The sequence below is a fragment of the Taudactylus pleione genome, unplaced genomic scaffold, assembly GCF_031769625.1.
Source record: "Taudactylus pleione unplaced genomic scaffold, aTauple2 ptg000258l, whole genome shotgun sequence".
Taxonomy (NCBI): Eukaryota; Metazoa; Chordata; class Amphibia; order Anura; family Myobatrachidae; genus Taudactylus; species Taudactylus pleione.
The window spans coordinates 1,004,394-1,019,687 of NW_028284660.1; the positions used below are offsets into that span (position 1 = coordinate 1,004,394).

General features: G+C 48.5%; 1 protein-coding gene across 1 annotated transcript in view; it reads right to left on the reverse strand.

Annotated features, from left to right (window-relative positions):
- The window catches only part of TNFRSF1A (TNF receptor superfamily member 1A), a 48,809-nt gene that overhangs the window by 20,690 nt on the left and 12,825 nt on the right, over positions 1–15,294 (reverse strand). Inside the window, exon 3 of the mRNA XM_088480921.1 lies at positions 1,897–2,025. Within this exon, the coding sequence (XP_088337047.1) occupies positions 1,897–2,025 (129 nt within the window). The remainder of the gene's footprint in view (positions 1–1,896; positions 2,026–15,294) is intronic.

A 15,294-nucleotide genomic window follows, 5' to 3' on the forward strand; every position in this document is an offset into this window, starting at 1 on the left:
TAATTTAATTAATTTTAGTAATTAATTCATTATCTGTTAATTAAATAAAATAGCTAACAATTCTGCCAAATACAAGTCTCTGTGTCTTTATTTCAATTGAGTATGTTTTATTGTCAATGATTCACGCACTGGTCAATCCTCAGACGATGGGAGGTTTAACTGTTGTTTGAACAAATTGTATAGATCAAACATTTAACAAATGTATCTGAACGACCATTTTCACCTGTTTTCTGGCATTTAGGAGCAAACTGCTGATCATCAGTTACTCCCATACGTTACCAGATTTTAATTCCAACCAATCAACTAGTTGGCTGGTTGGATGAAAGTTGGTGTAGTGTGTGGCCATCTTTAATGTCGACATACAAGGCTCATCATCCAGGAGAGACGAACACGCCTGTTTTCCAGTAAAGCAGAGGACAATTACGATGATTGCCTCATGACGTAGGGAAGCGTTTGAAGTAGACCTTTGACCTACAGAACCAGTTATCCATGAATGTCACCATACATCCTATATCCAATGCCCTTTCTCTGCCACCCCCATAGCCTCCAAGTTACTGACTGCCTGCAGCGTTGATTACTTCCCATCACTTGTAGAGTGTTTGCTCTGCTTTGCTGAGAAACCACTGAATAGGCAAACCTGAGGAATCCCATGGGCCATGCAATCAGTGACATCTGGAAAACCTGCACTAGACCCACTCGCTTCCTAAACTGTGCAGCCATTGCGACAGCTCAAATAGACTTATACCAGGGAGAGTAACTTGCAAAAACCACTGTGTTACTGGGGATAGTACCCCCAGAGTTTTACTGGGTGTGGGCAAGAGGTGGTCTCCATAGGGCTTCTATTTACACTGGAGTCAGGGATAAACGCAGGATTTTTAAGGGGGGGGGGGTTCTAGTGTGTATATATAATATATATATATATATATATATACACACACACACACACATATATATACATACACATATATATACATATATATATATATATATATATATATTTATGCAGTACACACACTTGCATATATCTATATATATATATATATACACATACATATACACACACATACACACATATATGTCACACATACATTACACACACACTTGCCATGCAGCAGCTGCAGGTTGGAGATGGAGATGAGACCAGGCACAATGTCAATAAGCCCCACCCCCTCATGGCAAAATGCCGCGGTTCGGGGGTCAATTTGGAGGGGGCGGAATCAAATGATGCAATTCTAATTCTATTGCATCAAATTAGCTCCGCCTCCTCCCCATTGAGCCGCGAATTGCGACATTTTGCTGTGAAGGGGTGGGGCTTAATAACATGGTGGTGCTTGCTCTCCCCTCTGTCAGGGGGGGTTTCTGGGTACTCAGAAACCCCCCCTGCATGCGCTACTGGGAGTTATCCTATAAACAAACACGAAAGGGGTCCAAAGTGGCTACAATGCAATTATGTGTTTTGGGGGCCTATTCATAATCACTTATGGCCCCGTTATACATGTGGAAACACTAGTTTCTGTATGTTGGGTCCTTTCATTATTAGGGACCTGATGTGGCCACCCAATATTTACCAAAAATCCCAAAAGTTTGCCTGCGGGAACCTACGCCATCTTCCTATGGGAAGGAGGTCCTGGTTATGATGAAGAATCTGATCGGATCCATCCACTACCGCGTACCCAGCGGTAGTGCGCATACATGATCTTGGGTCACGCATGTGTACGAATACTGAGGGTTAGTCCCGGCAGCGTAGGTATCACATGGACGGCTGCCCCTCAGCGAGTGATCGGACAGGAAAAACATATGTTGCGTGAAGGGTAGCCTGCGCCACATCCAGAGCTGATGCCAACTTTAATCCACCACTGCTAAGTAGTATTTGGGTGTGGGAGGGGCGATACTTACGGAATAAACACCGATTGCAGGGTTGGCACTTCTCTTCCTTGTTGGGCTTTGCAGTATAGGTACCATTTGGACAAGGATCACACCATGTTTTCAGTCCATGCCCAAGACAATCAGAGTGCACGCTATAACCTGGAAGGAGATAGGACAACATTTAGATACAATACTTGCTGACAGGTCTGCCTCTTCTAATGATAAAACATTCACCATAAGCGCAACGATTCAGAATTCATGTCATCATATATTACACACTAAGGGGCTCATTCTGAATCACACGCTGCTGCGATCTTTTACATCTTTTGTTGCAGGCGCACCTCACGGCTTTATGCCAATACCAGTATAAGCCCTTCCCTGGTGTACAGCATTGCGGCTGAGTGTGCCAGGACTGAGACGCCCACTTTCAGCGTCTTTAGACGCAACCATAGGATGCATCATCAAAACTTGCACCATCCCCATGTTATATGCAGAATCAATGCCAGAGTATGACGGCCGATGTAAGCGATTAACCATCTGACATCGTAACCAGCTATGCCACACGCCCATAACGCACCCAGAAGAGGGACCATCTCTGCGCATCTGAATAGCCGCCCGCCCAGTCACCGCCTGAGAACGATTTGTTTCGGAGACCGTGCATTGCAATCGTTACTGCGCCTGTGGGCTTGATTCAGAGATGGACGTAATGCTGATGTTGGATGCAGGGGAGTGATATTTTGCGTGCGCACAGGCGTCAAAGCCGCAGTGTGCAGGTGTGGCGATGGATTAGCCACGGCAGAGGATTTCTTCGCAGAGTGAGTGACAGGTAGTCAGTGTTTCGGGGTGGTAAAGGGGGTGATTTGGGAAACTCCGGTGCGTCGAGACAGGGCGAGCTCTAGGGCGCCTATGCGAATTTATTCGCAGCTGCAGAGGCACCGGCACCTTAGGAGAGCCGCTCTGTCTGAGACTCAGAAGTTCGTTATGCAACCGATGTTTCCGATGTTCCCGCTTATGTTCGTAAACTTCGGATGTGAGATGCCGGAGCTGGGCGTCTCAGTGCGCAAAACATCAGTTAAGTCATTAGCATCATTTTCCAAGTCCTGTGCGTATAATCGCAGTCGCTATGACATTTGCGTCCATCTTTGATTTTGAATCAGGCCCTAAGTGCCTACACACGACGGGATGCTTCATGCACTGTGCAACTTTTTAAAGATGGAAACGATTGACCATTTGCGCAAATATCGGAGCTGCGCGTGACTCACAATCAGGCCCTAGATGTACGTAAAGCACGCTATCTGGATTTCCTTACACTATCAATGCCATCATGTGTACAAATGTTCAATAGTCAGATTTTTAAACTGCCATGGAAAATATAATTAATAGAAAAATAATAGAGAAAAACACTTCAGTATTTATTCCTGTTATAAATAAGAGCAGCGGTCTTTGGTTGGGCATCGGCAAACATCATATTTTACAATTGTAACATGTATGAAAATTAAAATATGACATTTAGAACAAAGGGGTCTATTTACTAAGCCTTGGATGGAGGTAAAGTGAACGGAGATAAAGTACCAGCCAACCAGCTCCTGTCATTTTTCAAACACAGCCTGCGACATGGCAGTTAGGAGCTGATTGGGTGGTACTTTATCTCCATTCACTTTATCTGCATCCAAGGCTTAGTAAATAGACCCCATAATCTGTCCAAGAAATAACTTAAGTAAAATAATTTACCCCAACGTATAGTTATGGTGAAATGCTGACAGGCTGCGCGGTAACAGGAGAAACCAAGCAGCCATCACAGACACACAAAGTACGAGTTATTTTCTTATATTAAGGCATATTTGCCGACTTTCTGGCTGTCCCCTCCATAAGGGAGCAGCCAGGTCGGCACAGCGACATAGGCCCGTATTCAATTTGAGGCGAAAAGTCCGGATCCGCGATACTTTTTCGCCGAAGACGTCATTTTCGCCTGTTTTGCTTTTACGCCGTATTCAATTTGAAAGACTTTCTGCCTAGGCGGAAAGTCAATGCAATGTAATAGGCGGAAAAGTTTCGCCTATGAATAGCAGGTGGAAAAAAAGTGCAGAATTGGGGTTTTGGGGTGCAACGTTGCGGGAACCCCCCTGCAGCCTTCAGACAGTCCCCCAAAGGTAAACTGTGTCAAAACATTTAAAAAAACACATAAGGACACCCCAAAAAATCACTTTGAAAAAGAGGGCAAAAGAAAAAAAAGTTGGGGTACAAAGTTAAAAACGAGCGAACTTGACTCTGGGGGGGTCCCCAAGTATGCCCCAAGTGTTTTTTCATTGCAGGGACTTGCGGCAGGTGGATTTTTCAAGTTTTTTTAAACTTAACTTTAGCAACTTTAAAATATGCTGACCCCCATTTTCAAGTACCCCAAATTTGCTGGGATAAGTTATTTTCTGCAAAAAAACCTCCTGAATACTATTCTGCACCACGTATACAAAAACGCTATTTAGCAGCTATTGAGTCCGTTTAAAAACACCAAATACCTTCAGCAAGCCAAATCGGGGGTACCATAGGGAACCCCCATTTCAGAGCATCATTTGGGGGGTGTCAGGCTGATTTCCCCAAATCTGACAGTACTTTTTCGCCTGTTCAAGTTTAGCCGGGTCCCGTTTCAGCGTACTTTCAAATTGAATACGAGGTAAAGCAGGCACGCAGGCGAAAAGTCCGGGACGCGAAAAAGTATCGGGGCTCGGCTCAAATTGAATACGGCTCATAGTGGCCAGTGAGGAGGGCTTGGTGGCGTGATTGCGTTATTGTGGCCACGGCACCGCTATACAATGTAGAGATTACCAGCATGGACCGCCAACTTTAACCGGTAAGTAGGCGGCTGCAGGCAGGTGATTTTCGGGAGGCTCCCAGCCGTTACGAGAGAGTAGGTAAGTATGTATTAAGTGGTCTATTAAGTAAACTACAAAAAGCCTTTTCGCATTATAGCTGGATAAAGCTTAATATATTGCATCTATATTTAGTAAACTGAAAAGTGCGGATCAATCGTTGATTGTTTTTTTTCCCGCCATTTGAGTAACACGGCAACAGACGCACAGTTTTCTCTCCGCCAGGACAGGTCCTTTTTAAAACCTGGCAGATCTTTTAATATAAATATGGCGCTAAGAAGACGGCAAAAACCGGCGATAATTTTAAATGGTTTTCTGCCATTTTTATTTTTACTAAATAGACCCCTAAGTCATTGAAGGCAACACAAAACTACATTTTAGCTCCTGGTTCCTAATTAATTAATAAACTGTAGTCTCAGAATACACCTTGGGCAGGATTTAGTCATGAGTGTGAATCAGCATTTCTCATGATTGCTGCACAACAGAACCGCCGGGAGCAGGTGCTAAATGCACACATGGGTGTTTCTGAAGCCGGGAATTGGGTTGGGGGAAATCAAGCTCTGCCCCATCCCATTTCCAAACATACGACTGTTGGGAGTTGACGTTACTGGTTCCCAGTGAATGGATAACTGCATTCTCAGTGATGCCAGAGGTTCCGGAATTTCAGGACGTTCCCAGGGTTTCCCGCGAAGACAACGCACTTTCCCTGGTCTCAGCCACTTCAGTAAAGTGAGCTGGGTGTGAGGATGGTTCTCTCTGCAAATTGGGCCCCATACTATGACACGGTATGCAGTCGGGATGCCGACGGTCTACATCCCGACTGTCGGCATCCTGTCTAATCCCGGCAAGGGTCTAATGACAGGCGTCGAAATCCTGACGCCTGTCATTTTACCTATGCCGGGAGCCCGGGATCCCGATCGAAGGTAAACCGGGCGCGGACAGCCGCGGGGGGAGGGACTCCTGGGGGGGACTTAGGGTTAGGCAGCCCCCTGGGAGGGTTAGGCTAAAGGAAAGGGAGGTTAGGGTTAGGCACCCCCCTGGGAGACTTAGGTTTAGGCTGCAGGGAAGGGGGGAGTTAGGTTTAGGCACTTGGCGGGGAGGTTACGGCTAGGCACCCCTAAAGGAGGGTTAGGGTAGGGTAGGGAATTAGGTTAGCGATACTTACCTAAATTTGCATTCGGGATCTTCACCCCTGCCGGGCTTCCGCGGCTGGCGGTAAATCATACTGATTCCTATGACACGACTCGAGCCGTTTTTATATATGTGAATAGATGTCATTATTGTGGAATGAACACTACAAATTGTTGTCATTGCTAACTTAATATGCTAACAGATGTCTACGTATGAATATGATTTCTGGGGGCATTGTGCTGCTGGGGAGATGACTCTGTACATTGCACAAGAACATAGGGCACTACTATAAGCACTGACATGACTGCTCAATACAACAGTATAAATTGTTTACCATAAAATAATAATTTATTCTATTTGTAAGACATCCAGGTCTAGAAGTCTGGCTGGCTAACATTCTGTATCCTCGCTTCTGCCTGAAAGTGGGATTCTTCTATTAAGCCATCCACTTATAAATGATAAACTTGGGAGCTGGGCCACCTTACGGCTCTCTGTTTTATTACATAATGTACATACACTCTGTATTAATAATACCTATAAACCTGCTTGTCAATGCAAATACCTAATCAGGCAAACATGTAGCAGCACATCCATGAATAAAAGCATGCAGACATGGTCAAGATGTTCAGTTGTTGTCCTGATCCAACACCCAAATGGGGAACAAATGTGATTTAAGTGACATTGACAGTGGAATGATTGTTGGTCTAGATGCAGGAATGCAGGGGGGGGGGGCTCGGGGGAGGTACTAATTACTTAGTACGCCCACAGGATTTGGCCATGCCTTTCCATCACCTGATCCCGCCATTGCTCTCTACAGCCCTGGCCAGAGGAAATTGCTTTGAGTATCTCAGAAACTACTTATTTCCTTGAATTTTCAAACACATCAGTCTCAAAAGTTTCCAGGGAATGGTGAGCAAAACTAAAAACATTCAGTGAGTGGCAGTACTGTGGGTGAAAATGGCAGGTAAATAAGAAGTTAATGGAGAATGGTGACAGGGAGACAAAAGTAACTCAAATATCCATTTATTAGTAGCAGTATTACAGTATTCTGGAGAGCATCCTTGAACACACAGCACATTGAACCTTGAAGTATATACCAGCAGCAGAAAACTGCATCGGGTTCCACTCCTGTAACTGAGAACAGGAAACTGAGGCTACGGTGGGCAAAGGGTCCACAAAGCCTAAGTTAAAAAGTTAAAGCTTGTAAAAATGTCTGACAAATCCCAATTTCTGCTGCAACATGCAGATAGTAAGGTCAGAATTTGGCGCAAGCGACATGAATCCCTAGATCCATCCTCAATGGTTCAGGCTGGTGGTGGAGGTGTAATGTGTGGGATGTTTCCTTGACACACGTTAGGCCCCTTAATACCAGCTGACCATTGTTTAAATTCCACAGTCTTCTCATGGCAACTTCCAGCAGAGAAATGCGTCACGTCATCTCAAGATGGCGCCATGTACATGGCAATGAGTTCAGTGTACTCCAGTGGCCTACACACAGGCCTCAATTAAATACAGCACTTTTGGCACGTGTTATTAGAGATTTGCAGCATAAATATGCTTGATGCTATCAACATGGACCAGGATCTCTCAGCACTGTGCCCAGCACCTTGTTGACTCCATGCCGCAAAGAGCTCCAGGGCAAAGTAGAAACTACAGACGTGTCCTTACACATCTTTGCTGCTGTAGCGCTAAAAAGCCCCTCTCTTTACGCCAGGTTCCGTGAGACTCTGCTACCACCGGGCATCTTTTTTTGCGTCTTTATTTTTGCTGAAAGTGACCAGGAAGGACTAGCTACACAACACTTGTATATCTGTGTGCACCTGAGTCTCTGAATCTGTATACGAAGTGCTACAATGTAGCGCCCGTGGCTGTTTTAATTCCAAGTTCCGTTGTGCTTCATATACTAACTCAGTTGCACACAGATATACAATTGTCACATATCATATTAATCAGCGCAGTCTGCTGGTGCAACCTAGTCACAAATTTGGCAAAGAAAGACTCTGGACACTAGCATGGTTGCCTGACGCTAGCAGGGTAGCACGGGAGCTGGCGGCTCACTCACGCCAGGCAAGTCACGCTGCGTGGCGTATTGAGGCCAGATGTATGAGGACACATCTGTATAATGCTAATAGCTCCAACTGGCATTACATACCCAGATGAAGCAATTAGAGGCACTGATGGATTTAATTGACTTCCTTACAGGTTACCTCTGACTTGTATGAACACATTTCTCACCAAACCAGGTTATTAATGTGTCTAACTATAGAACAGCCCGTACCCACCCACTTTACTCCATATTTCCATGACAAGTTCAAACAAACTATATTAGCGTGACACTTGCCATAAAGCTGCGATGTGTGGGCAGATGTGCAAGAAATACATTTATACTCCTCTATTATTGATATAGGGCATCCGCCTAGAACACTACAACATGGGCGGTGCCTCTGTAAGAGGTTTTCATCGGCAGAACAGTGTATCTGATACACAATATTGTCCTTATGTATGTTTATATTATTTCCTGTCTGTTGCTCAGCTTGAAGCTGGTCTCACTATGGGGCCGATTTGGAGGTGGACACAGTGGGGATATGGCAACATGCACGCAGTTTTTTGGACTGCGTTTTCTCAGTCGCAACGTGCATGCATCCCAGTTTTCTGCGCACAGAGACGCAGAACAGATTCGGTCGCAGGGTCTGGGAATCATAGTGGACGTTTCTGAGATGTAACAGGGTAAACTGCCATGGGCGCGTTGCTGGAAAACGGAGGACCGCTGACATAGGAGGATGGAGCAATCGCACCTGCCGTACGGCTGTTGCAAGTGCAACGGATGCTGAGCTGATGGAGAGTCTAAAAACGGCAATGCACAGTCTTAAGACGCTGCAAGTGGGCGTCTCAGTCCTTCCACAATTAGACGTGGCATTGGCATACACATGCATACGCAACTGCGGCAAAACACGCGGCTATATCTTTGTCCACCTCAGAATCCGACCCTAAGTGGGGAATTCAATTAGGTGCGATTATCTCGTACCCCCGCACTTGCAGATTTTTGTTGGGGCTGTGGGCACCAATTGCGAATCCTGTACAAGTCCAAGCCATCAGGGGGATGAGTTCCAATGCCGTTGCCGGCGTTTACATGCCGTATCCACGGCAACTCACCTTCTCGCGTGCGGGTGCGAGATGATGAAACCTACTTGAATTCCCCCCTACTGTTCAATCAGTCACTTTGCCACAATGATGCGCGGCCACGGTGCTGTCAGATTTGGCCACACACGTACATAATCCTGTATTTAGCGCTTGGTCAATGAACATTTACACTGCCAGATGCGGTTGGTTGTAGACTGACAAGGAGGTAACAGCAGGGCACCAGGGTGGTCCAGGCATCTCCCAGCTAATGGCACCCGGAAGTGCCCGCTAGCTGGCTTTGGCGTCACAGAGGGGAACATGGGACGGGCCCAGCGGGAAGTGCTCTGTGCTCCCAGTGACCCACGGGACAGTGCCATTGGACAGCTGATCTCCAGCACTTTGGCCGGAGGTAGGCACCTGGAGCACAAGCTCCGCCCCCGCTATGCCCCTGGTAGTAATAAGGAATCATGACTGGGTGCGCATGCCTATACAAGAGCCTTGCACAGCAGCTAGGTCTCACGTCATGACCCACTGTATTCCATTCTCTCATGTAGCGGAGTCCTGTCTGCTGAGGCTTTAGGAAATGCTACCAGATAATTGCTGATAATACTAGTGTGCATATACAAAAATATTTGCGGTCTTTCCCCCAAAAAATAAAGTTTCCTTATCGCCCACATTCGCTTAGCAGCTATGGGGGGCTACTTTTGTGGCTGAAAATAGGGGGATCCACGGAAGATATTGGAGATACTATTTAGCTCTCCCACATCCCCGTTTTTTAGTGTATCTGTTGCAGTCCCTCCCTGTTACATTAATGTAATCCATAATATTTGGCGGGTAACCACTGAAAACAGGTGCCACTTTACAAAAGCCACGTATCTACCAATGTAATGGAAACGTCCAAATACACAAAAGTGACACACCCACAACACAAGCTTGCCTACCCTCCTGATTTGGTCGGGAGCCTCCCGAATATCGGGTGCCGCTCTCGACCCCCCGGAAAGGCAGGCAAGCCTCCCAGCTGCCACCTGCCCCCCCATCCACTAATAGAAATCCCCACAGTGGCGGGGGAAGGTGGGGGGGTGGTGACACGATTCGCGCTGAATAGCGTCATTGCGGCCCCGCCTCCTGCATCACGATGCCTTTAATGATGGCATTGTGAAGAGGGGGCGGGGCCACAATGATGTTATCGTGCAGCTCTGCCCCAATCCGTCATCAGTGTCCGGCCACGCCCCTCGCACTATGCAGGCATTCAGCTCCCTCCAGGAAGGAGGGAGCTGAATGTCGGCAAGTATGCCACAACAGCCAGGAGCGGCTGGGCCTTGCCAAGGAGAGGCAGCCATACCCAGAAGATGACGTGGCCACACCCAGGGCCAGATTAACGATGGGGTGGATGGAGCTATAGCTCCAGGCCTCCACATAAAAATAGGCCCATCATCAAGCATTATGATGATGATGACCAGATGCCAGCAAGCCACAATGTCATCCATAAATCAAACGTATACATTTTTTTTTTCTAATTTCTTCCCAATATGATGCAATTTTTAGACTTTTATGTATTTAGGGAGACCTATTTGCTGTTAGTGCTGGAGTGTACACACCCATATAGCACTGGCCACACCCACACAGCACTGGCCACACCTACTCTGCTTCTCACAATAAGCCCATGGTCATTTCCAGCCCCAGGCCCATATGGCCTTAATCCTGCCCTGGCCACGCCCCCTCCAGCAGAGCACAGCAGCGAGCATGTGCAAAGATCTCCGATATCCATAGCGGGGCGAGGACATGCTCCTATGCGCTTGGCAACACCTCCCTTAATACTGGGACCAAAAGAGATCACAGTGGCTCAAATATAATAATATAGGGTCTGCTTCTCATTTGTACAGTGTTTCAATAGTCAGATTTCCAATGGTATGAGGAATGCGCATGCATGGGAGACGCAGTGAGCATGTGACTCAATACAGCTGCGACGTCGGTTGCAGAACCCCATAAGCCTTAGTACAACTAACAAGCTGCTGGCATTTATGGGTGGCGACAGGGAGTGTTACAGAAAACGGGGCATGTCGGCCCCGTTTCCTGGGCATACCGATGCAGCGGCTGCGTCCTAGGATGCAATTTCACTTGCACCGGCAGCGTTGTTTAGCTGGACATTCTACGTATCCGGATGGTTACTGAGATGTCCGATGGGACAGCGATGTTTACGCATTGGATCCGATGCTGGCATCGGATCACAGAAGCCAGCAATTGGCAACTCTGTATCGGGCCAAGGACCAATGTTCTTCTCACACTACCAGGATAAGTTTAATCAATCAACTCAATAAGTCTAAAAAGAGTTGCGTTTAAGTAGAACAAGCAATAAGCTGAAATGAATGAAGCTGGTGGCCCTAAGGTGGAAGTACTCAGGAATAGAAAGTAATGTTTTCACACTTTTTATCATTTTCAGTCAACCACCACAATCCTGCGACAGCAGCCGCAGAACAATGGACCTCATTCAAAGTCGGTCGTTGCGGCCGCACGTTCGTACGGGAAAAGGGGCCGGATATGCAAATGATGCACTCGCATGTTGCGTCCCTAATATCGGATCGTTAGCTGGCCGACCAAGAGGAGGAAGCGGCCGGAAGACAAAAATTAGCCCCCTTCTCGCACGCATTACACATCATATCCGGGCATATAAGGATTAATCGAGACCATCAGGAACCATCGAAACTGGTCGTAGAGCTTAAGGTTGACCATACCCTCTCTTAAGCACTACGATCAGGTCAGTGTACAAACCTCCCATGTCACGTGTGCCATGACACTACTTTGTTAATTATGCACTCCCATAAAACGCCGTTTGCATAGTCAGGCACGCCTGCGTTCGGATCTCCACTCCCCCGTTTTCAAGCACCTTCCCCTGTTACCACCCACAAACGCCTCATTCTGTCACTCAGACTACCGACCTGGCTGTGTTCAAGGAGAGAGAAATTTCTGATCGTAGCAGCAAGTTTGCGCACGCGCATTGCGAACTTTACGCATGCGCAGTTCAGCGAACATCGGTGGCGTACGACCATGTGGCCGCTTCGACCGACTCTGAATGAGGTCCAATGTTCCTGGGACAGCTCTAGTACCCGCGATGTTCTGCGTGTCTATAAATAACTTTCGTTCTGTTCAACCATGACTGAACTCGGAAATCACTAAGGGGTCTATTTACTAAGCAGTGTTAGGAGACAGAGTGAAAAGTAATAAGGTACCAGCCAATCAGCTCCCAACTGCCATCTCACAGGCTGTGTTTGAAAAAATATGAGATATGGTAAGAACTTACCCTTGTTATCTCTATTTCTACGAAGTCCATAGGGTTCCACAGGATACCTTGGGGTATAGGTGTGACGTCAGTCGCAGGGCACCAAAGAGTTAAGCTTTCAGCCTCCCAGGATGCACTAGGTCCCCCTCCTATACCCCGCCCCCGGGCCAAGGCACCTCAGTTAGTTACCAAGCCATAGGCCGGAGGAGGAGAAGGAAGAGAGAGAACAAAGATCTGGACACATACAAGAATCACATTCTCACCAGAGGGAGACGGAAAACCGGTGACCAGAGCAAAGCCCATCTGCAGCACAGGTGCGACAGGGCGGGAGTCCTGTGGAACCCTATGGACTTCGTAGAAATAGAGATAACAAGGGTAAGTTCTTACCATATCTCATATTTTCTACTTCAGGGTCCATAGGGTATCCACAGGATACCTTGGGGATGTCCCAAAGCAGTATCCTTTAAGGGTGGGGACGCTCCTGTGCAGAAAGGAGAATCCGCCGCCCGAAGGAAGCATCCTGAGAGGCGAAGGTGTCAAACCTGTAATACCTCACGAAGGTATGGACAGAAGACCACGTAGCAGCCTTGCAGATCTGAACTGCCGAGGCACCACGTCGAGCTGCCCACGAAGGACCCACAGACCTAGTGGAATGAGCCTTCAGAGAAGGAGGGACCGGTAGGCCTTCATGAAGATAAGCTTCAGAAATAGCCATACGGATCCAGGCTGCCAAAGTTTGCTTTGAAGCAGGCCAACCCTTTTTACGGAAGCCAAAGAGGACAAACAAAGCGTCCGACTTCCTAAACGAAGAAGTGCGGTCAACATAAGTCCTTAAGGCCCGCACAACATCCAATGAGGCCTCACCCACGGAAAGACCCGGTGAGTTAAAGGCCGGAACAACTATTTCCTCGTTAATATGAAACTGGGAAATAACTTTGGGAAGAAACTCGGGCCGAGTGCGGAGCACTGCCCTGTTCCCATAAAAAACCAAGAAAGGGGGTCTACAAGAAAGAGCCCCTAACTCAGAAACACGTCTGGCCGAAGCAATAGCCAGAAGGAAAACAGTCTTAGCTGTTAGCCATTTAAGATCCACTGAGCCCAGTGGTTCAAACGGCGGTCCTTGGAGAGCCCTCAGGACCACAGCCAAATCCCAAGGCGCCACAGGTGGAACAAAGGGCGGCTGAATGCGGAGAACACCCTGCATAAAGGTGCGCACATCCGGGATTGTAGCAATCCTACGGTGAAACCAGACAGATAGGGCCGAAACCTGTACCTTCAAAGAAGCAAGGCGAAGCCCATGATCTAGTCCCGCTTGCAGGAAGGCGAGAATCCGAGACAGACGAAAATCCCGCGGTGCATAACCTCTCGGTCGACACCACTGGAAGAACGTATGCCACACGCGATGGTATATCCTCGCGGAAGACGGTTTCCGAGCTCGTAACATGGTACGCACCACAGAGCTGGAAAACCCCCGGGACCTCAGCATGGCCGTCTCAACAGCCACGCCGTCAAAGACAGCCGAGTCAGGTCCGGGTGAAGGCAAGGACCCTGAGACAGAAGGTCCGGTCGTAGCGGCAACCGCAGAGGAATGTCCACGGACAGACCCTGAAGGTCTGAGAACCAGTGCCGTCTGGGCCACGCGGGAGCTATCAACAGGAGCGTCCCTCCTTCCTGTTTGAATTTCCGGATTACCCGTGGAAGAAGGGAGACCGGAGGGAACAGGTATGCGAACCGGAACGTCCACCGGACGGACAGAGCATCCACCAGAGACGCCCCTTTGTCTCTTGTGCGAGACCCGTACACCGGCAACTTGTTGTTGTGCCGGGACGCCATGAGGTCGATTTCTGGAAGACCCCACCTGTCCACCAGTAGTTGAAAAACGTCCGGGTGCAGGGACCATTCCCCCGGATGAACGTCCTGGCGACTTAGAAAGTCCGCCTCCCAATTGAGCACTCCCGGGATGAAGACCGCTGATATGGCCGGAAGATTGCGCTCCGCCCAAACCAGGATCCGAGAGACCTCTACGAGAGCCGCCCGACTGCGAGTTCCTCCTTGCCTGTTTATGTAGGCCACGGTGGTAGCGTTGTCCGACTGGACCTGCACCGGGCGACCCTGGAGAAACCGCTGTGCCTGCTGGAGAGCATTGAAGACCGCACGGAGTTCCAAGATATTTATTGGAAGCTCCGCTTCTGTCGGCGTCCACCTGCCCTGGAACAAGTGTGGACCCGAAACTGCTCCCCAGCCCCGAAGACTGGCGTCCGTTGTCAACAGGACCCAATTTGGAACCCAGAACGGACGTCCCTTGTTGAGGTGGGTCGTCTGTAACCACCACGTAAGGGACAGGCGAACCTCCTGGGTGAGCACAATCGTCTGGGACTTCAGAGACTGAGTCAGCCCGTTCCACTTGGACAGGATCAGGTGCTGCAGAGGTCTGGAGTGAAACTGGGCGTATTCCACCATGTCGAACACCGACACCATGGAGCCCAGTAACCTCATCGCCGAGTGTAAGGACACCCGGCGGCTGTGCAGACAACTGCGCACCCTTGACTGTAAAGCAGAGATCTTGTCCTCCGTCACGAAGATCCTTTGCTGTCCCGAGTCCAATAAGGCTCCAAGATGCAGAATCCTCCGAGACGGGATTAGAGTGGACTTCTGCCAGTTGATTAGCCAGCCGTGCCGTTGCAGCAGTGCAATGGTCAGGTCCAAGTGGCGTAACAGGAGCTCTGGAGATCCTGCCACCAATAACAGGTCGTCCAAATATGGCAACATGCGGACTCCCTGCAGCCGCAGAGAAGCCGCCATGACCGCCATCACCTTGGTGAAAACACGTGGTGCTGTTGCCAGGCCAAAAGGTAACGCCCGAAACTGGAAGTGGTCGCTGCTGATTGCAAACCTGAGGAACTGTTGATGGCGCCAAAGAATAGGGACATGCAGGTAAGCGTCCTGTATGTCCAATGACACCAAGTAGTCCCCAGGTTCCAGCGCCAGAATGATGGACCGTAGGGTCTCCATCCGAAACTTCGGGACCCGCAAAGA